This window comes from Gopherus flavomarginatus, chromosome 6, assembly GCF_025201925.1.
Source record: "Gopherus flavomarginatus isolate rGopFla2 chromosome 6, rGopFla2.mat.asm, whole genome shotgun sequence".
In the NCBI taxonomy this organism is placed as follows: Eukaryota; Metazoa; Chordata; order Testudines; family Testudinidae; genus Gopherus; species Gopherus flavomarginatus.
Window position 1 is genome coordinate 43,964,255 of NC_066622.1, and position 22,079 is coordinate 43,986,333.

The following is a 22,079-nucleotide window of genomic DNA, read 5'->3' on the forward strand; positions in this document are numbered from 1 at the left end:
TGACGTGCAGTCTTGAAGGTATTACTAGTGTTATTTTATACTTATGGAAGACAGACTTCAAAAGTTTCAGATCCAGCACTCGTATGTTGTTCTAAATTGTCCATGGAGAAAACAGAGAAAGCTGTCTGAAAAAAGTAATTAGTCAGAGCTGATGGAATAGAAATGAAAAAATTGTATTTGTAAGTGGCATTGCTAATCTGGTAGAGTAATCGTGGACTGAGTTACCTGAGCCATAGAAAAGGAGTTAGGGAAGTAGGTGCACAAGGTTGACTGATCGTTGTACATTTGTTGTTGTTTTTCGTCTGTCTAGGTAGAAAAAGTGGTATTTCCCCTAAGAAATCAAAATACATGACTCCAATGCAACAGAAACTGAATGAGGTGTATGAAGCAGTGAAGAACTACACAGATAAACGAGGCAGGCGATTAAGTGCCATCTTCCTGAGGCTTCCATCTCGGTCAGAACTGCCTGACTATTATGTAACCATTAAAAAGCCAGTTGATATGGAAAAAATAAGAAGTCACATGATGGCCAACAAGTACCAGGACATCGATTCCATGGTAGAAGACTTTGTAATGATGTTCAATAATGCCTGCACTTATAATGAGCCAGAGTCTCTGATTTACAAAGATGCCCTTGTCCTACATAAAGTTTTGCTTGAAACTAGAAGAGACATAGAAGGGGATGAGGATTCTCATGTCCCCAATGTAACATTGCTGATCCAGGAACTTATCCATAACCTTTTTGTGTCCGTAATGAGCCATCAGGATGATGAGGGCAGGTGTTATAGTGACTCCTTAGCTGAAATTCCTGCTGTTGATCCCAACTTCCCAAACAAACCACCTTTGACTTTTGATATTATCCGAAAGAATGTAGAAAATAATCGCTACAGGAGACTGGACTTGTTTCAAGAGCAGATGTTTGAGATGCTGGAGAGGGCAAGAAGAATGAACCGGTGAGTGAAACCACACATGTATCGAACCTTAGTCTTGTCAAGTTAATTTTGAGTCTTCATCATTGGTCAAATAATTCCCATTTTAAAAGACATATTATCTTTCCTGTTAGTGTGCTAGGGAGAAAGCAACTTGCTTAGTTGGGTGCCATCACCTTCAGCAGAATTTAAGCTTTCGTTTAAAGTTTGTAGCCCCTGTCTTTGAAGTTAACCCTGGCAAAGCAAGGTTAAACCAATGCAGGGCTATCTTCCAAAGTTGAGGGAAGGCAAGTTCAGAAGAGGATCTTGGCGGGCAGCCACATAGTGGTAAAAAGGAGACCATTCAGAGGTATGGAGAAGTAAAAAATGGGTTGTTTTTGAGGGGAGATGTTGTGTAGAGACATAGACTGTCATCAAACAGTAAAGTAAATCATTACATTGGGCTACTGCATTTTTAACTGAGTTAGTACATTTCTGTAGAAATTTTGGAGGGCTGTGCCAGAAGGTAAAAATGTATTTGACTGCAGAGTCAGCCTTTTCAGCCTCTGATCAAGATTGCAGCAAGTTCTGCTATATTAATTGCCTTTAGTAGGTTTCCCAGTTAGAGCAATCATTTATATGCAAGGTTTCTTGGGATGTGCAAAAATATGCAGACATATAGGTTCCTGCTTTCCACTGGAGTGGGTCAAATAACATACTTGGAGATGGTGTTAAGGTCTCTTAAAAGAGGACAGTGATCAGTTGTTCTCCATGTCCACTGAAGTAGGACAAGGAATGATGGGATTAATCTGCAGCATGGGAGATGTAGGTTAGATATTAGAAAAACTTTCTAACTATAGGAGTAATTAAGCTCTGGAATAGGCTTTCAAGGTAGGTTGTGGAATCTCTACCATTGTAGGTTTTTAAGAATGGGTTGAACAAACACTGTCAGAGATGATCTAGGTTTACTTGGCCCTATCTCAGCACCAGGGGCTGAACTTGATGACTTCTCAAGGTCCCTTCCAGACCTACATTTCTTTGATTCTGAATATAGGGAGGGTTTTCCGGCTGTAACTTTAATAGGAAAGAAGACATATGGTGGTGGTAAAATCTCTTCTTTAAAAAGCAATTAAAAAGATCATCTGGCATGACAATGGATGATGAGTACAATTACTCTTTTCAATTAAAGAAACAGCTTTTTAGTTTCTCAGAAGTCTCTCTTTCAAAAGCAGTAAAGTCAAGTTACAAAATACCTTCATTTTTGGCTGGTTGCCTGTGATTTCTCAGAATTTCAGTTGGAGTATATGAGAATGCTTATCTGACTTATATGGAAATCAGCTTTTTCTTTTTTGTTGTACTTGTACTTGTTGTTGGAGAGACTGGTGCATTATTTTTCTCTTCAGAGTACATGCATTTAGTCAGAGGGCATCTTTAAGGATGACCTGCAACTGGATTTAAAAAAAAATATTATCCAGATGACACATTTTAGTTTTCCTAAACCTGAGAGAGGTGAAATGGTAGAGCCATATGAAGACTTAGCAGTATAGATCGCCAACCTGTCTTTTTTGCTCTCCCTCTCCTCCCCATTGTGATTTATAATAACTAAAATTTAAAAAGAGAAAAATCAAGCTTGCTGTGAATGTTCAGTGTCAGCAAAAGCAGCATTAACCCAGATATCTGTTCTTTTAAAAACAAAATAGTATTCTGATTACTCCATGCTGTTTTGATTGGAAGCTGTTCTATTGAGTAATAGAATATTGATCATTGTCCTATTTTAAGAATAAGGAAACAAAACTGTACTAATCTCCGCACCTTAAAAACAGTTTGGCTGAATATACAGCAAATTCTTTCATTTAAAAACTGCTGAATGATTTTAAACACTGAACAAACACAACACTAAATAGAAATACAGAATACCCACAATGCATCATTTTGTAAATTTTCCTTTTGTAAATACTCTTAAGAAAGCTGGATTAAGTTGCTAGTGCTTTGAGAGATCACTTGAGCCCTATTAACAGGCTACAAAGGTACGCTGATAATACTGTGGTGCAGGCCATATTATATGTCCTAAATAACTTAATTGTGTAGAAGTATGTTGTTTAATTACTGGTTGAAAAGAAAAGCACAGATGTTTGGTGATTTAAAAATTGGATAAATAAAAACTAACATGCATGCATTTTGTCTCTGATTTTTACTATTAAAGTACTTTTAAAGATAACTAAGGGGAAATCTGCTTATTGCTAATAGAGCAGTATGTGCTGAATTTTCCGTCACTTTACCTCTTTGTTGAACAGAAGTTATCTGGTATACACTAAGTTTTTGTAATTTATCCTTAAATGTAACAGTTGATGAGTTTTTATTTAGAATACTGTTTATTCCTGCATAAGATATATTGTCAAGTTGTAATCTGTCAGTCATTTACATGCAGGACTGATTCAGAGATTTATGAGGATGCTGTGGAACTTCAGCAGTTCTTTATTAAAATCCGTGATGAACTCTGCAAGAATGGAGAGATTCTTCTGTCACCAGCACTCAGCTATACCACCAAGCATCTTCACAATGATGTAGAAAAAGAAAAAAAGGAAAAGCTACCCAAAGAATTCGAAGAGGATAAACTCAAAAGAGAGGAAGAGAAGAGAGGTAATTTCATTTTGCTTTCAAAACTATAAACAGTTGTTTCTTGTTATGCTTTCATTGCTGAGCCAGGCCTTTGCTGTTCCTACTGGAGCAACTGTGTTACTGAGGAGGAACTAGCTTGCAGCTATGTTTGGGACAAGGAGGCCTTTGTAAAGGTCTTTTCTGTCACCCTCCCATGCAGTCTCTGTGCTCTTCATGGCTTTAAAACAAGCTACAGGAAATGAATAAAGATGTCTTAAGGCTCCTTGTCACTAAGAGAGGAGGACGACTCCCGACTCTGCCCCTTCACCTGTCTCTTCAAATAAAGAGCAGATGGTTGTCCTTTCCCCACAGCACCGAGATCAGTAATGATCATCTTTATTTGCTTCCTTCAGCTGGGCTCAGTGCTACACGAGAGCACAGGATGGTGGCTGTAAGTATAAAGGACAGGAGAGAGGTAACAATGGTGACCTTTCTATAGGCCTCCCCTCCCTCATTGCTGTCAGTGAGTTCATTTTCACTTACATGGAGGCCTCGATAAAATATATCTGAAGGTCTGGGCCCCGCTCTTCAGCAGCAGGAGGGAGAAGCGAGGTGGAGCATAGATCATTCTCAAGCCATACCTTGGAACTAATATCCACTGGGTATGGTGTGGCACTCCTGCGTTGACCCTCAGGGAGCATGATGGAGCGACCATCTTTTTGTTCTGTGTTTCTTCAGCACAGTGGTGTCTTGATCCATGTCTATGTGTGGTTCTGTGCACTACTGCAATACAAATAATACATAAGAATGTGTCAGACATTGGCCCCATTCCCAGCTCTAGCTGGTCAACAAACTTTACTAATCTGCAGTAATGCTCCCACTTGCTGCTGTCTTTCTCTTTCCCTCATCCCACAGTAAGGAAGGTTTTACTTAAGTTACTAAACAAAGGTGCCGTGATTTAACTCATGGAGAGCCAGTATATTGTAACAAAGTGGCTATTCTTAGACTCTCTCTCCCTTCCTTAGATGGCTTTTAGTAATTTTTGTTTCCTTTTATGTTGAAATAAGAAGCTGAAAAGAGTGAAGATTCTGCTGGAGGAGCTGGTCTGTCAAGCTTACATCGGACTTACAGCCAAGATTGCAGCTTTAAGAACAGCATGTACCATGTTGGGGATTATGTCTATGTGGAACCTGCAGAAGCCAACCTGCAACCTCATATAGTCTGTATTGAGCGATTATGGGAAGATTCAGCTGGTAAGGACACAGGAAAATAATGCAGTACAGCTTTTTAATATTGCTTGTTAAAACTTCCAGTCTGAGTTTTCCTTGGGCGGAGCCTTAATTATTCTGCTTACAACTGTGTGTGCGTGTGTGTGTCCGTGTGCGCGTGCGCTGGTGTGTATTTTTATTAATTCTGTAACACCTGATTTAAAGGATTTTGGGGAGCTTTTGAGAGTGCTAAATGTCTTGTATTTTTCACATTATAAACATCCTGAAGGTAACACCCTCGCCTTCTGGTCTAGGAAGGCTAAATGTGGCTCCTTCCAGAACCCATCAACCCTGCTTTTGAGTCAGCTAGGGAGGAACAGAAGGGTCTTGTCTAAACTAGAAAAAAGTATCCATTGCTGATAACAGAGCCAGTGCTGAATATAGTTAAATTACAAGTGCGCCACAGGACAAGCCAGCATCATTTCTGAACAAGTTAAATTCCAAAACAGTGTTAAACATGACTTGTCCTGGACAGACTTACAATTGAATCATAGAACCATTTCAACCGAAACTCTCGCTTTTGGCAGAATACATGAGGATTGAGACTTGAAAAGTTCTATGGTACTGTAAATACACTGGGCCAGTCTGCATACAATTTATTTTCTCTGATTTTGAGTAATACCAGAGTGTCCATTAATGGTTTATAACAAAACTGTGAAGTCACAGCTTGACTCTGTCAAAAGTAAGGAGATGGCAAAACAGGAAAGGAGTTATTGTTAAAAATGTACATTTCAATCTGTTATCCAAAGATCTGTGGGGATGGCCCAAATTTTCAGATAGTCAGGAGTGATAGACTCACAGGCTTTTTCCTGTCCTTGAGCATAATATTCAAGGCCTTTACAGTCAGAATTTATAGATTGCAGACTGGATTCTCCAAGGCCACCTGGCTCAATGGCATTAATTCCTGTTGTGTTCTTCTGAGTCAAACATCCATAGGAGAAGCCAGCTGGTGGACTTCTTACATATCCAAACCTCACTTATCTGAAACAGTTGAGAAACATTGTCCTATTGTGGATCGGCGAGGTTTGGATGTACCAGGTATTGCTATATAAATGTTTGTGTTAATAATCAATCTACTGTTGTCTTTACTTCCTTGTGCAATAGAAAATATATCCTGTTTTTTGCTTTTAGGAGAAAAATGGTTGTATGGCTGCTGGTTTTATCGACCAAATGAAACATTCCATCTTGCAACACGAAAATTTCTGGAGAAGGAAGTTTTTAAGAGTGATTACTATAATAAAGTTCCAGTTAGCAAAATTTTAGGCAAATGTGTGGTAATGTTTGTTAAGGTGAGAGATTAAATAGACTAATTTGTTAAACTATTTACTGATTTGTGCACTATTTTTAAAAATAAGACTCAAGGACTCACAGTACCTATATGAAATAACCTTTTCCCCCATCATGTCTTACTACTTGATACATTGTGGTGCCTCTGTAGTAGAGAAAAATGACATAAAGTTGCATTATTTGTTTCTCAGTGTCAGTTTGGCTATAGAAATCACATTACACACCGTTATCAAATTTGTTGATGTTTTGAGAGAGAAATAGGGAAATTGCAGGTAACGTCTTAAAATTTTCCTCAAAATTTTTAGCTTTAGTTTTTAGTGGAAGGAGGGCTGGATAGCTCGGAGGAATGGTAATGCGATATAGAGTTTCACCTCTACATCACAGTTTAATTCCACCCAGGTCAGTTGTGTTTATAAGTTTTTATGATCTGAATGCTTTTTGGCCTGTGTACAATGAATCAGCTCAGTCCAGTCCTTAGTGGATGTTTTGTTTATGTAACTAACACAATCACTATGACAATCCTTGTTGGTATTGTAATAAAAGATTAAGTGGGCATAGAACTCTTCATTCCTCTCTCAACTCAGTGGTGGTCTTTCCTGCTCAGAGTTCAGACATACTGGCAAGTTAATGTTTGGAAAACAATTGCCTGTAATAATAATTATATGTGTTTGGTATAAGAAGTAGTATAATGTAATTCTCCTGAGCTGTCAACCTGGTACTTTGCATTGAATTTAACATGCACATTTAAAAAAAAACAAACCCAAAGAGAGACTTAGTGAATAGATTGTATTTTTGGGCCAGAACAAAAATCAGGCTTATATATATATAACCTCTTTCTCCATGTATGTTCCTGGAAAATTTCATCTGAAATGATCCCTTCTCTTCATTCAACAGGAGTATTTTAAATTATGTCCCGAAAACTTTAGAGATGAGGATGTCTACGTCTGTGAATCTCGTTACTCTGCAAAGACAAAGTCTTTTAAGAAGATTAAACTGTGGACCATGCCCATTAGCTCTGTAAGGTTTGTCCCTCGAGATGTGCCCCTGCCTGTAGTCCGTGTCGCTTCTGTGTTTGCTAATACAGACAAAGTGGAAGATGAGAAACACACTGAAACCCTAGAGGATAACAAAGTGGGAGACAGTATCCTTAACCTTGAAAAGGTAGGCAAGATGATAATCTGGATATTGAATTAAACTGGATAGACTCATAGACTCATAGGTCAGAAGGGACCAATCTGATCATCTAGTCTGACCTCCTGCACAAGGCAGGCCACAGAACCCCACCCATCCAATTTTATACAACCCCTATCCCAGGACCGAGTTATTGAAATCCTCAAAAATGGTTTGAAGACCTCAAGCTGCAGAGACACCACCAGCAAGCGACCCGTGCCCCACGCTGCAGGGGAAGGCGAAAAACCTCCAGGGCACCTGCCAATCCGCCCTGGAGGAAAATTCCTTCCCGACCCCAAATATGGCGATCAGCTAAACCCTGAGCATGTGGGCAAGAGTCACCAGCCAGCACCCAAGAAGGAGTTCTCCGCAGCAACTCAGTACCCATCGCATGCAACATCTCCCCGCAGACCATTGAGCAGACCTGTCTGGTGGTAATTCAAGATCAATTGCCCAAATTAACGATCCTATCATAACATCCCCTCCATATACTTATCAAGCTTTGTCTTAAAGCCAGGAAAGTCTTTTGCCCCTACTACTTCCCTCGGAAGGCTATTCCAGAACTTCACTCCCCTAATGGTCAGAAACCTTCGTCTAATTTCAAGTCTAAACTTCCTAATATCCAGTTTATACCCATTCGTCCTCGTGGCTACATTAGTACTAAACTTAAATAATTCCTCTCCCTCCCTAACGTTAACCCCCTTGATATATTTATATAGGGCGAGCATATCCCCCCTCAGCCTTCTTTTGGCCAGGCTAAACAAGCCAAGCTCTTTGAGTCTCCTTTCATAAGGCAGTTTTTCCATTCTGCCTTTTGGATTTCAGATCAGAGATGATGAAAATGTGAACATTCATGTTTTAGGTTTCACATCCTTCCAAAAAGCTAAATCAGTAGAGAAATAAGAAATGACAGTACATCTCACTTTAAAATGTGTTTAAAAATATATATATAAAATGTATATGAAGTATGCACACACAAATTATATATAATTTGTGTGTGCATACTCCATATAAATAACTGAAGCCTTGATTCAAATAAGTGTTAGCCCTGTTTGTGCCTTAATGATGTTAGATACTGGCCACCTACGCTCTTAAACTTGCCATGTACATGTTTGTTTTTTTTAATGAATTTTGGAGTTCTCAAATTTACCTCTGAATACATACTGTATTCAAATGCTGGACTAATCTGAGTTACAAACTGTCGTTTCTCTCATTGTGTCTGAAATTGTTTTTTTCCTTTCTTAACACCTTTAAAAAATTTCATCTACGTAAGTCTGTCCTAATGCTAGACAAATCAGTGAGACGGAAAAATCTATTTTTAACTCATCCCATTGCTGGTAGGTATTGCAGATATCCTTTATATTTAGTTTTTAAGTATCAAGTCTTCATTAAAGAGAAATAGAATAGTAAGCATTACATGGTGGTATCATATGCTTGTCTGCAACATTTTATCATATGTTGAACATCGCTTATTTATAGTTGATACTTTTGATGTTTTAAAATCATCTGACAGTCAGACACTTGGCATTCCTAGGGACTTTTTTCTTGCTAGCATATTGCTCCAAATAGACTCCCCCCCACCCAAATAAAAGCTAGAGATGTATGTTCTGATTTATCAAATGATAAAACAAAGGAATAATCTTAGCAAGAATCAAGATCACAAGATCTGATCCTGCCAAGTGTAGAGCGTCCCCTATGAGCTGCCTAGTACTGTTGTCTCCTTTTGACTTGCGGATACAATGGGACGTGATATGAATTTTGGATATAAGAGTGGGAATTAAATAGAGCAAACAGCATGAAATTTTTTTAAAATATGCATTATGATGGTAATTGTGATATTTAAGATATTAACAGTGAATGCCTGCACCCTCAGTAATTTGACCAAATGCCTAATTTAGTTGCCCCAACCATGTCATCATGTTTACTAAAACAAAGTGAGGAATATTGTAGTTTTGTTTTAACCATACAAGATAGCGAATTAATGAGTCTGATATCAATTAACCAACAAAATGCCAATGTACCATCAAATTGATTATCCAGAAAAACAACAACTTTTTATTAGGAATTGCAAAGCTAAGCACTTTCATAGCCAGCAAGCTTGGCTTTGCCTTTTAATTTCCAGATTTCAGGGCTTACATTTTTGGATGTTTGTGTGTACTTTTTAACTTATTTTCAATAAAATAAAGATTCAATAAAACCTGTTTCTCTTTTACCTACTCCAGCACCTTTTTCCTTTTGTAATAAATTTTCCTAATCTCACCAGTTTTTTAATATATATATTGATGTAGGAGAAAGAAGATGTTCCAGTGGAAATGTCAAATGGAGAACCTGGTTGCCACTACTTTGAACAGCTCCGTTATAACGATATGTGGCTTAAGGTTGGGGATTGTGTCTTTATAAAATCACATGGCTTAGTGCGACCTCGGGTGGGCAGGTAGATACATTTTCTTCTCTGTTTGTAAATTGTAGCTATAAAGTTAGCATAATTAGACAACTAAAATCCATCAGTTTTATAAAAGATTTTAATATTTAAAAAATGGAGAAAGGAGGATGAGGAACCGTTCTCTTTATAAAAGAGTTCGGTACACATTCTTAATAGAATGCTTGAGGTGGCAGCCTACCAGCCAAAAAGTAATATGGTGGATGCGCTGATTATTTTTCTTTCACCTATCCTCAGTCACAGTATAATTATCCTAATGTACGAGAAGGTGTCAGACTACTGTCAGATTGCACAGTGCTGCTTTAAAGCCTCTTAAAATTGAGAATGGAGCTTTGTGACAGTAATTAAGTAGCAGTAATAAATTATATAAATGAAATAAAGTGCTACTTAGCCAACATAATTTTTCTCATTTTTAAGTGCATATAAAGTAAAGTTTTTGACTCTTTTAATGTAGTACTTTTTTAATAACAGCTTTTGTAACCATCTACTGTATGAAGTTAAGTCCTATAGGAGGGAAGTCCTTTCATTTCTTTATCAGAGGTTTGTTTTCTTTTTTAGAATTGAGAAGATGTGGGTACGGGATGGAGCTGCGTATTTCTTTGGCCCAATCTTCATACACCCAGAAGAAACTGAACATGAACCAACAAAAATGTTCTACAAGAAGGAAGTGTTTTTGAGTAACCTAGAAGAGACCTGTCCAATGACCTGCATTCTGGGTAGTTATTTACAATTTTAAATGCAATTGGCTGACTCTCTTTTCCTGTATACTTTTTTTTAGTCTAAGATTATAGCTGTGTGGGGGGTCTATTCCCCCCTCTTTGTGTTTTTTTTTTTTTGTTTTTTTTTTTGAACTGTGTAGAGGGAAAGAATGGATAAATTACCCAAAATTACTTTTTTAGGCTTCATGCTATTCACCTTCAGGGCTTTTTGGAAGATGCTTTCTTTGATGTTTTCCCACCATAACACAAATTATACTTATTTAAAAACAAAATACAGAGCCCATATAACTAGGAAGCAGAAGGCTATGAAGCCCACAGGAATTTCTTTATTCCAGTTTAATGTATCGGAAAAAGCACCTAGATACCATTGTGATGTACTAGGACAAAGGTGGCGAATCTGAGCCTGAGAAGGAGCCAGAATTTACCAGTGAGCATTGCCAAAGAGCCACAGTAATACATCAGCAGCCCCCAATATACTACCCCACTCCAGCCCCCAGCACCTCCTGCCCACTATTAGCCCCGCCAATCAGTGCCGCCTCCTTCTTCCCCCTCCCCTCCTGCCCACTGCAATCAGCTGTTTTGCAGTGTGCAGGAGTCTCTGGTGGAGTGGGGGGAGGAGTGAGGACATGGCAGGCTCGGGGGAAGGGGTAGGGACCTTGGGGGAAGGGGAGGAGCGGTGGCAGGACCTGAGGCAGGGCGGGAGGTTGAGCAGTGAGCACCCCACAGCACATTGGAAAGTTGGCATCTGTAGCTCCAGCTTCGGAGTCAGCGCCTATGCAAGGAGCCGCATATTAACCTCTGAAGAGCCGCATGCGGCTCTGGAGCCACAGGTTGGCCACCCCTGTACTAGGGGATAGATGGAAATGGTCCCTTGACTAAGAAATGGGATCTTTAAACTCTTAATAATTTATTTTGACTTTTTGGATATGTTTTTGCAGTGATTGGGATGCAATATTAAATGCAGTTGAATGATAGTGATGAATTTTTTTGTGACAGTATAGGATTTACTAGATTATTTAATTGATCATTTCTAGGCTTTCTAAATACAGTGGAATCCTGATTATCCAATCTAATTGGAACCGGGGCCAGATTGGATACCAAAAATCCAGATAAACCAGATCCCTGCCACCCGTTCTCCATCTGTCCACTCCGGCTGGAGCCCTGTAGGTGGGCTAGTGGTTCAGTTAATATGGAGAGTCGGATAATATAGGCTCAAATAAACAGGGTTCTACTGCATTTGGTTCTTTTAAAACCAAAACGTTTTTTACCTCAGCTATCTTCTAACCAAGCTTTTTGTTTTCAATTTCTCCTGTCCTTTTTTTTTTTTTTTTTTTTTGGTAATGATTTCTCTTGTCTGTGTGTGAGTGCAGCGCTCCTCTGATGGATCATATTACTCTTAGTATGAGCAAAGTGCAATGAATGTGAGTGTGTTCCATTGAGTACAGTAAAGCACCATGAATCTTCAGGATGTATGAGATGGGTGTAAAATTGAATTTCCTGGCTTTTTGTGAAATACTTCATGTTAGAGCTATGATGACAGTATACTACTGTTCCTTACTCTTCTCTCTTCCTTTTGCAGGAAAATGTGCTGTGTTGTCATTCAAGGACTTCCTGTCTTGTAGACCAACAGAGATCTCTGAAAATGATGTTCTACTCTGTGAGAGCCGCTACATTGAAAGTGACAAACAGATGAAAAAATTTAAAGGGCTTAAGAGGTTTTCACTCTCTGCAAAAGTAGTGGATGATGAAATTTACTACTTCAGGTAAAATATGGTTGGGGAAAAAAACCATTTTATTTTATTTTACTATTCAAAATTGCAACAGGTAAGGGAGGATCAAGTCAGGCTGATCACAAATTCTTAAAAATAATCTCAGCGGCTATCATCACATTTCGCTTTCCTCCTGTTCACTGAACTCTAATTTTTGCTCCAAGCTTTGGTAAAAGCTGTTCTGTTCTCAAAGGGCCATTCCTCCTGAGATCTACACAAAATAATATGATATGATCTTGCCATGCAAAGATGTCAGAGCGAAGCCCAAATATCCTCTCACTTGATGGACATTATTATCAAGAAGGAATATTCATTGTTACTTTGATGGACATTATTATCAAGAAGGAATATTCATTGTTACTTTGTTTCCTAGTTTGGGTAGACAGACACACAGCAGTTCTGCTTGAGCTAGCCAGCTAAAAAGAGCAGTGTAGCTGGGGGTAGCATGGGCAGCAGCTTGGGCTGGACTCCCAGGTACATACCCAGGGGGATCAGGCGGGTTTGTGCTCAGATAGCTAGCCCAAGCTGCCACCTGGGCTATCCCCAAGTACACTGCTATTTTTAGTGCACTAGCTCAAGCAAAGCTAGCACATGTCTGAGTACAAACCCACCTGAAACCCAGGTTACATATTCAGGCAGCTTGCCCAGGCTGCCACCCATGCCATCCCCATATACAAGCACACAAGCTTGAACAGAGCTAGCATGTTTGCCCAAGGTGGGAAACATTCTCCCAGCTGCAGTGCAGGCATACCCTCAGAATAAGGGTGAAGATGCAGAGGATGTATTTTTTTTTCCTTTTTCTTTTCCTCAGAAAACCCATAGTTCCTCAGAAGGAGCCATCACCACTACTAGAGAAAAAGATTCAGCAGCTAGAAGCAAAATTTGCTGAATTGGAAGGGGGTGACGAGGATATTGAAGAGATGGCAGAAGAAGAAGGTGAAATCATCGAAGCACCTTCTATGCCTCAGCTTCAGACTCCACTGGCTAGTGAACTGGATATAATGCCATACACTCCACCACAGGTAAAAATGCCTCTTAAAAAATCTTGAATGGTATACCAGTCAGTATTCTCTATCCCACTACCCTCCACCCCAATCCTAACAAGAAAATAAAACAAAAGTGTAGCTATATCCACTGTGGAGGTTTATATTTAATCTTAACAGCCCATGGAATAATTTTTCAGAACACTTCTGCATTCTAATTTGATATGCATTGCTGCACAGGTGTAGCACAGTTAAATCATTGTTAGGGAATACGTTCAAATGGGGAGATAATTAGAGCAAGTTTACACTGTTGTGTGAATAGTGTGAAGAATTCTACAAAACTTAATGGTAGGAAGCAAGCAGAATTACGATGGTGGGATGGGAGAAAATGTACCTCTCCTCCTGCCCCTCCACTAAAATGGCCTAGTGGGTTTTTGTGTGTGTGTGTGTGTGTGTGTGTGTTGACTGAACTCCTGGTACTCTCAATTTATGAACATAATAGATATTTGAAGCTTTTTTTATACCAAAAAAAAGCATAATTTTCAAAAGTAACTTTTGATATTTGTGTGCTCAGCTTGATACCCTTTTAGAAAACACTGAGCATCCATCCGTTGAAAAATAAGCCTCTTTGGGCTAGTAAATTACTAGTTACTTGTGAATATTTGGGTTATTAGACACTAATTTCAATCTGTGAATTAAGACTTTATTCTAAAGTGTTGAAAGGAAAATGGTGAGAACTTCAAGTCTCTTGTTATTCCTGTTAGAAAACAATAAAGTTTTATATAACTCTCTAAAAACCTGATAAATGGGAAAAGGAACGAGCCGAGTCTTTGGTTAGTGGAGAAAGGTATGTGACTAATAGATGGAATCAACTATCACTGGATGTTGGAAAGAGGCATGGGTAGAATTGTGAATTCCAATGTGGCTTGCTTGAACCTAAGCTTCTGGAAGGTGGGCAGGACATCTGATGTCGTCTTTCTGTATAAAGTTGTTTAGCCTCAACTTACTTTTCAGTCTTCACAGTGTTGAACTCACTAGGTCATTTTCTTATTTTAAGACTTGTAAATGTGAAAGCTGCTGATCAATCCTGCAAAAATATATGTATTTGATGATTATCATACATCAGTATATGGGTGAATGAAGTGATAAGAAACAGATAATTAAATAGACTAAAGTAATGAAAAAAGATAATTTTTCTAAATTAAAATGTGAACATTATCAGGAGCATGACCACTGCCGAAAGCAATACAATCAGGGACCAATGGGCATGGATGATGACACCAGAGTGCTTTTTGCACTTTTGACTCCAATCATGCTCTCCCTTGTGCTGATCTGCTGTTGTTGCAATCCCTCCTTCCCCCTCTTTCATGCTCTTCAACCCCCTCTCATCCCATCCCCACCTGTATCTTCTCGTTTAGTTAATTCCCTTCTAACTTAACTCCATGCTGAGATTTAAATAAAATAAAACAAAACAAACAAACAGTGTGGAAAAATAGCAAAAATTTACTGGTGATTATGCCATAAAAACTAACAAAAGGAAAAGACATTGAGCTTGATAAGAAAGTTGCAACCTAACTTTGCCTTCAGTGTAGCACAAATGAGCAGTTTAAAGAAATGACAAAAGCTCTTCATCCTTTATGTATACTCCTAGATAGATTTAACCTCACAGGTCCACTATTAGGTGTTGCAAGTGAAGAATCAGAGGAAAATTGAAGGGGAAACTGAAAATAATCAGTGTTAACATTAATACACGATGGTTGAATGAACACGAGAAATAACCTAATTATGAACTCCCAGAAAATACTCTGTGCTCTTGAGTCTGTCTGAAAAGAAAGCTGCAAAATATTATGTTCAAGTTAGTGTTCAGCATACTACTTAGAAGTTGCTAAGAAAGAAGTAACACATTACACAGTACCGAAGTGCGCAAAGAAATTCTTCCACAGTCAACATCAACTTCATAATTGGTTGGTTGAAAAAGGATTGATATCCCAGCTTCCAGTGTACACCTTTTAGCACTTTCAGGAAGATTGTCTCTGGGGTTTTTTTCTATCCTGGTGCCCTAAGCATCTAGAAATTATTTTATACAGCAAAAGTCTCTACAGAAAAGCAGTAAATTTATCAAATCTACTGATGCTGGTTTTGGAGGTGCTTGACAGATTACAAGTGGACGCTGTTGTCCCTGTCACAGTTTCAGTGAAAATGTGGCTTTATGAAATGAACAACAAAGAACTAGACCCACACAACAACAAATTTTAATAAATAAATCAGACAAAATGTGGAACCTTTCCATTATTAGCAAACATAATTGATGCAAATTATAATGGTTGTCAGTTGAGCATAGAATACAGAGAAAAAGCTGAAAAATGACACTGGAACTAGAAGATCTAGATGTGGCCTAGATATATGGGTCTAGAGCGAGAACTGAGTAAAAGATGATCCCATGTTATGGCCTTAGTGACTGGGTGGGTGGATGGGTGCTGTTGAGTGACAGAAAATTTGGGAGGAAGGAAGGACTTGCAGGGGTGTACTAATAGCTCAGAGTTGGCCATACAAGCTTGCTGGACATGCATGACGAGGTGTCGGAATGACATGCCAGAAAGAAGGAACCAGATGTAGAACTGAACGAAGGATCAGAAGAAAGACAGATTTGTTAGTCATCAACAGAAGGGGTATATCTGTATTGCATCTGGGAGCCGGGTAGACAGACATGCTAGTTCTGCTCTAGGTAGTGCACTAAAAATAGCAGTGTGGCCATAGTGGCACAGGTAGTGACTGGAGCTAGCCTCCAAAGCTTGTACCTAGGGCAGGGGTGGGCAAACTATGACCCGTGGGCCAGATCTGGACCATCAGGGCATTGGATCCAGCCCACGGGATTGTCATCCCCATGGTGCCATGGGCCCTGTGCCACTTCTGGAAGCGGCCGGCACCACGTCTGTGCAGCCCCTGGGGTGGGGGGGCTGGCAGAGGGCTCCGCGTGCTGCCCTTGCCTGTAGGCACTGCCCTCCCCTTGCAGCTCCCATTGGCCAGGGACGGGGAACCGTGGTCAGTGGGAGCTTTGGGGGAGGTACCTGCAGAGGAGGCACTGCGCAGAGCCCTCTGCCTCCCCTCACCCCATGGGCCGCAGGGACGTGGTGCTGGCCGCTTCTGGGAGCGATGTGGGGTCAGGGCAGGCAGGGAGCCTGTTTTAGCCCCGCTGTGCGCCGCTGCCACCCTGGAGCTGCTCCAGGTAAGCATCACTGGGCCAGAGCCCACGCCCTGAAGCCCTCTTACACCCCAACCCCCTGCCCTGAGCCCTCTGCCACACCTGCACCCCTCCCACACCCTAACTGCCTTCCCTGAGCCCACTGCTGCACCCCAACCCCCTGCCCTGAACCCCCTGCCACATCCCCCCGCACCCTAACTCCCTGCCCTGAGCCCCCTTGTACACGCTGCACCCCAACCTCCTACCCTGAGCCCCTTCCTGCACACCACACTCCCCCACACCTTGCACTCCCTCCCGCACCCCAATCCTCCACCCCAGCCCTACGTTCATGGCCCTGAATGTAGTTTCCCCACTGGGCCAAAAAGTTTGCCCACCCGACTTAGGGAGTTGGGCAGACTTTTACTTGGGCAGGTAGCCTGAACTGCTACCCATGGCTGCATTGCAGTTTTTAGTTTGCTAGCTCTGGTAGAACTAGCCATGTCTGTCTACCCACTCTGGGAAGCATGCTCCAGGCTGCTGTGCAGACGCAGCCAAAGATTATTGTCTAAGTTGTGTGAGTGGAGAAGATCATTCAGTGATAGAGAGTAGAGGGAGGAAAGGAAAGGAGGAAGATCTACCAAACAAGACAAGGAAAGCATATTTAGAGAGAGAGAGAGAGAGTTGAGAAAGCCAAGGAGGAAAGGTAGAAATAATTTTAGTAAAACCCATGACCATAAATACAATGTATATACTCAAATTGTATCTGCAGCGCAGACATTTATGGAATGGGGTTTGAGATATAATGAAATTGCACTTATCTTACCTTACCATTCCATTTTGACATCTTTAATCAGTTTGCTGAGTCACAGCCCATATCTTATTAATCTTTCTTGGTCTAGAACAGTGATTTTCAACCTCTTATCATTTGAAGATCCCTAAAAAATTTTGAATGGAGGTGCAGACCCCTTTAGAAATCTTAGATATAGTTGTCGGACCCCCATGAGTCCGTGGACGACAGGTTGAAAACCACTCATCTACAAAGTCCTTTTGCTCAGCTTGGAATGATATTTGTTCTCTCAATCAGAATATTCCCAAATTTCAGTTGTGAGGTCAGCATAATATATGGAAAAGTTAAAAACCAGTGAAACTGCTTTTTTCCCCCATGTGCCTCATGCACTTGTATGGTTTTATAAAGTGAGCTGTGAGTTTGAGACCTGACATCTCTTTGAGCGCTGCAAGGGAGGGCAGCTGTTTAATAAATACTACTGAAGCACAGGAAATGTTGATACTTTAACCATTTTAAAGGCTTTTGTATCTTGTGACAATTCCATTGTATATTTGTGGTTATAATCCATTTTTCTTACAGTCCACTCCAAAGTCTGCCAAGGGCAGTACAAAGAAGGAGGGATCAAAAAGGAAGATCAACATGAGTGGGTATATCCTATTTAGCAGTGAAATGAGAGCTGTGATTAAAGCTCAGCATCCAGACTACTCATTTGGAGAGCTCAGCAGGCTTGTAGGAACTGAATGGAGAAACTTGGAAGCAACCAAAAAAGCAGAATATGAAGGTAAATGAAAACTAAAGTAATATATACTCGGTCTGCTTTTTCCTTTCTGTAGAGATGCAATAATTTTATTCAGATAATTATTAAAGAAGAATGTTTTGTTTGTAGCTTAATATGTGGAAAGGTTTAAATAAATGTTCATGGTAATGAACTGTAGGAGTGAAATAGAAAATATCTTAGTATAATTTAATTATATAGTGCAGCATATGAACACTGTACTTTAGAAGTATAAGAGTGTGTCTCTGCCACAAAGTATTTTTGATTGAACACAGAGACACACAAAACAAGGAAACACTCAGAAGTGGATGGGTATGGAGATAACATTGCTGGGGTGGAAGTTGGGAGGGAAACCTGCTCAGGGGTCATTTGAGGAAGTGATGATTTAAAGAGGATTGGAGGAAGACAAGTAAGAGAGCTTTGTGAACAAGGAGGGGAGGCTGTTCAAAGCAGGGGAGGCAGGTAAGAAGGCATGAAACATAATGGAAAAAGAAGTCTTTCGCTTAATTAAAATTGTGCTAAAATAAAGTAGGACAAAAATAATAAATTCAGGATACCTAATCCGTTACAATGCTGGGAATATAATCTTTTCAATCTTAGAATTGTCCAAGAGTTGTAACTGATTTTCTGAAATATTCTGTTTCCTAAACGAATCCTAGAATGTTCTATAGACCAAAGATTCCAGGCAGAAAGTACTCCATTAAACTTTTCTTTTCTTACCTGATATTGGTCATGGAACTTTTTAATCAAACTCAAATCACAAGCGACAGTCTTCAAGAGATCCCTGCCTGAGTACAGATAAACCATCATTTAAATCTCTTCTGTTGGTATTCACTATTGCTGCTGTAGTTAAGAATGTGTCAGCATTTCCATTATAAGCACAAATTATAGAAGTATATAGCACTACTGTTATAATAAAACATTACTTGGTGCAGGAAACTAGCATATAAGGTTTTGGCTTTAGAACAAATATTACTTAACTTTTTTTAAGTTATAAGTTTGCTTTTTCTTAAAGTATTTTGTTGGCATGCTCATAACTCAAAAGCAGTTTTGGTTTTCGGACTAAATTTGCATGACATCACTTCCCCCCGGTGGATTTTCCATAGCATCTCTTTGCAGTGGTAGAGCGTAATGAGGCTCTATTTAGTCATTTGCAGGTTATCTGTTGCAAACTCCATAAAGGAAATAGCAATGCTGTTACATCATGAATGTACCATACAGTATGACATTTTTCCTATGCTGTAGTTTGTTTATACATCACCATAGGTATGCATGGCACCTTATAGGAGAGAAATGTCCTTTCTTATGTCTTTCCTCTCAAGAACAGTAGGATGGTTGGCATGTTTAAAACATTCTAATTAGAGAAGCTAGATTATTTGCTTTTCCAGCAGAGTACGCAACTGTAATACAGTGGTAGCAGCAATGCCCGCTGTAGTTAAGGTTGCATAGGTAGTTCCATTTTAGTCGCCTTATTTTACTTGCTTACAACTTTCCAAAGCTTGCAATTTAAACTAGAACTTTGCCAGAGTTGGTCCCTGCCCAAAGTTAGATTTTTTTATTTTATTTTTTTTGCGGAGAGGGGCGGGGGGAAGCTCACAACATCTGACCTGATTTGCTTAGAGTATGTGTGGGTGGGAGAAAATATATTCCTTCCATTGTGAAAACACACAAAATTCATGCAAGTGCTAGTGTGGACGCTGAGATGGAGGATAGAAAGATGAAATTTGGTGTGATTTTTACACCTCAGTGTCTTTCAGTGTTATGGTGAAAATTGGTTTGGATTTGACTGAGTTTGACCCATTGAAAATGGAACCTTGCACATGTGGGGTATAAGTTGTACAATTTTTAGCAATATTCAAGCACAAGTAGACTCATTGCACATGTTTGCATGGCTAACTTAGCTGTACTGCAAAGAATTTTGTAAATATGTACTATGAATGAGGCAAAGACTCATTGTAAGGAAAAATGAAGTTCAAGCAGAGGGGCATCTTCTTGCCTTATAAATTGTGTTGGATAGATCATTCCAGTGTTTCAAACCCTGGTCTGAAGGATTTGGGATTGGAGTCACTGAATTTTATGGTGAATCCCAGCTGAACTTTTCTAAGTCTGTGCACCTTTATTGCACTGCTGTGACAATGTTGTAAGTTTCATCTGTTAGATCTGTGCCAGTTGTGACATCAGTAGACAGATTTTACGTAGCATTGCCCTGTGTTAGGTAGGTCACAGTCCTATTTCAAGACTCAGCATTCCAAAGTTGAAGTTAGTAACATTATGGTCAAATAGAAAATTTAACAGTAATTCAGCAGTGTGTCTAAGGGGCTTCTTCTATCTGATCATTTTTATACTGGCCAAAACTAAAGGAGAGTCTGAACAGCTGGGTCTGTCTTTTCTCCAAATTCTTTATCACTCTGAAGAGGAGTGTCCACTTTCCTACTTTGGCATCTCCCCTTAAAATGGCTTGTGTTCTCTGTTCTCAATTATATATGTGTTGCCAGTAATAAATTTAGGAGTTCCTATGCGTCGTCATCCCTTCCTGAAATGATTGGTGAAAACACAGAAGGAAATGCCTAGAAGAAATGGAACTGGTCTTTCAGTGTATTTTTATACTTCTAGAGGTTGCACAAACAAGTTACCCATGAAACACAGTTGTATGAAAGGCTTTTGGACTTCTGTGCTGGTAAAAGCTAGTGTTTTAGAAGCATATAGCATTTAATCTCGTTGCTGAACTTCTTAGCTTCATTTGACACTTTATTGCTGTTTTTAGTAACAATTTTCATCTTTCACCAACTTCAAGAAAACTTTTAGTCTCACCATTCAGTGCTGTTAAAATCAACAGAGGTATATGCTGCATTCATTTATTCTTTGTTGCTTCTCATTGCTTCAGTAGGATATAATATTCAGAGAAAACAAATCAGTAACTTGCATGCCCAAAAAGCACCTTGCATGGGCATTTGAAATACCCCTTTTTCCATGTAAAATTGTCTTCTTATCAGAGTCCTGTGCAGTCAAGCTTTTATTCTTATAGTAGTAGTGAAGAAACTTGATCTAGGTACCAATCAGATTCACAATACTAAGGACACACATGCCTCTACAGAGCAGCACAATTTGAGTTAGACATCTGTAGCTAAAAAGGAAATGGCTATAAGGGAACTGTAATGGGGAAAGGGAGAAGTCAGAAGGAGAGGCAGAGGAACTATTTTTGGTCCATCCATCTGCTGCTTGTTATGTTCTAAAACACTAAGGACCTATCTACACTAGGGAAATCTTGCAAGAATTTTGCTACCACTGTTTCAACTCCCCCCTCCCCTAATGTAGATGGGCCCCTGATTGCCAGTTGTATTTTAAACACTCTTATGATCTTGCTTGAGACAAGTCTAACCGACAAAGTGCTTAAAATGCCAGCAGCAACTGGTGGCACATCTACACGAGAGCTCCCAACATTGCTACTGCTGGCTTAGCTAAGCCGGTGGTATGAAAAGTGGGAAAGTTTTGCCCAGTTTTCCTAGTGTGGACTGGGCCTAGTGCTGGATTGCTGCTATCATGTTGGTAACACTGGTGTTATGATCAAATCTGTTCTTTGACTTTTTAAAATTAACTTTTTAATCAAATAAAACTTCACATTTTTGAAACTTGATGGAATATTTTTCATGATAAGTTCTCTAAAAGTTTTAACTGGAGCCAAATGAATCAAATTATATGCTGTATGAGTAGAATAATCTGTTCTATTTTATATTAGACTAAACTATGCCAGTGTTTTAATAGTCCTCTTTAATGAACAGATAATATTTTGAAATTCTGGGTTACAAAACAGAACTGAAAATCTAAAATACTTTTACAGAGCGGGCAGCTAAAGTTGCTGAGCAGCAGGAGAGAGAGCGAGCAGCACAGCAACAGCAGCAGAATTCCTCCCCCCGGGCAGGCACTCCTGTCGGGGCTCTTATGGGGGTGGTGCCGCCACCAACACCAATGGGAATGCTCAATCAGCAGTTGACACCTGTTGCAGGTAAAAAGTAGGAGCTATGACCATTTTTTCCTCATCCACTTTATCAAACCCCTTCATAACTCTGAACGCTTCTCTTGGGTCACTTTATTCCTACTGAAGAAAAAGCTCAGCCTCTTCAGCCTTTCTTCATAATAAATATACTTAAACTTGAAATTATCCTGATTTTCCCTCCCATTACCCTCTCCAGTAGT

At 39.7% G+C, this 22,079-nt stretch overlaps 1 protein-coding gene across 28 annotated transcripts in view; it reads left to right on the forward strand.

The window, feature by feature from the left end:
- The window catches only part of PBRM1 (polybromo 1), an 84,486-nt gene that overhangs the window by 49,304 nt on the left and 13,103 nt on the right, over positions 1-22,079 (forward strand). For 10 of the 28 annotated variants that reach the window (XM_050957675.1, XM_050957678.1, XM_050957677.1 and 7 more), the window contains 11 exons: positions 311-953; positions 3,337-3,548; positions 4,574-4,759; positions 5,906-6,063; positions 6,956-7,222; positions 9,520-9,665; positions 10,230-10,387; positions 11,970-12,153; positions 12,971-13,181; positions 17,690-17,891; positions 21,724-21,888. In XM_050957675.1, coding sequence (XP_050813632.1) covers positions 311-953; positions 3,337-3,548; positions 4,574-4,759; positions 5,906-6,063; positions 6,956-7,222; positions 9,520-9,665; positions 10,230-10,387; positions 11,970-12,153; positions 12,971-13,181; positions 17,690-17,891; positions 21,724-21,888 — 2,532 coding nt within the window. Of the gene's footprint in view, positions 1-310; positions 954-3,336; positions 3,549-3,878; positions 3,991-4,573; positions 4,760-5,905; positions 6,064-6,955; positions 7,223-9,519; positions 9,666-10,229; positions 10,388-11,969; positions 12,154-12,970; positions 13,182-17,689; positions 17,892-21,723; positions 21,889-22,079 lie in introns of those variants that run through there. The other 18 variants (XM_050957681.1, XM_050957690.1, XM_050957685.1 and 15 more) reach the window with 5 other exon arrangements.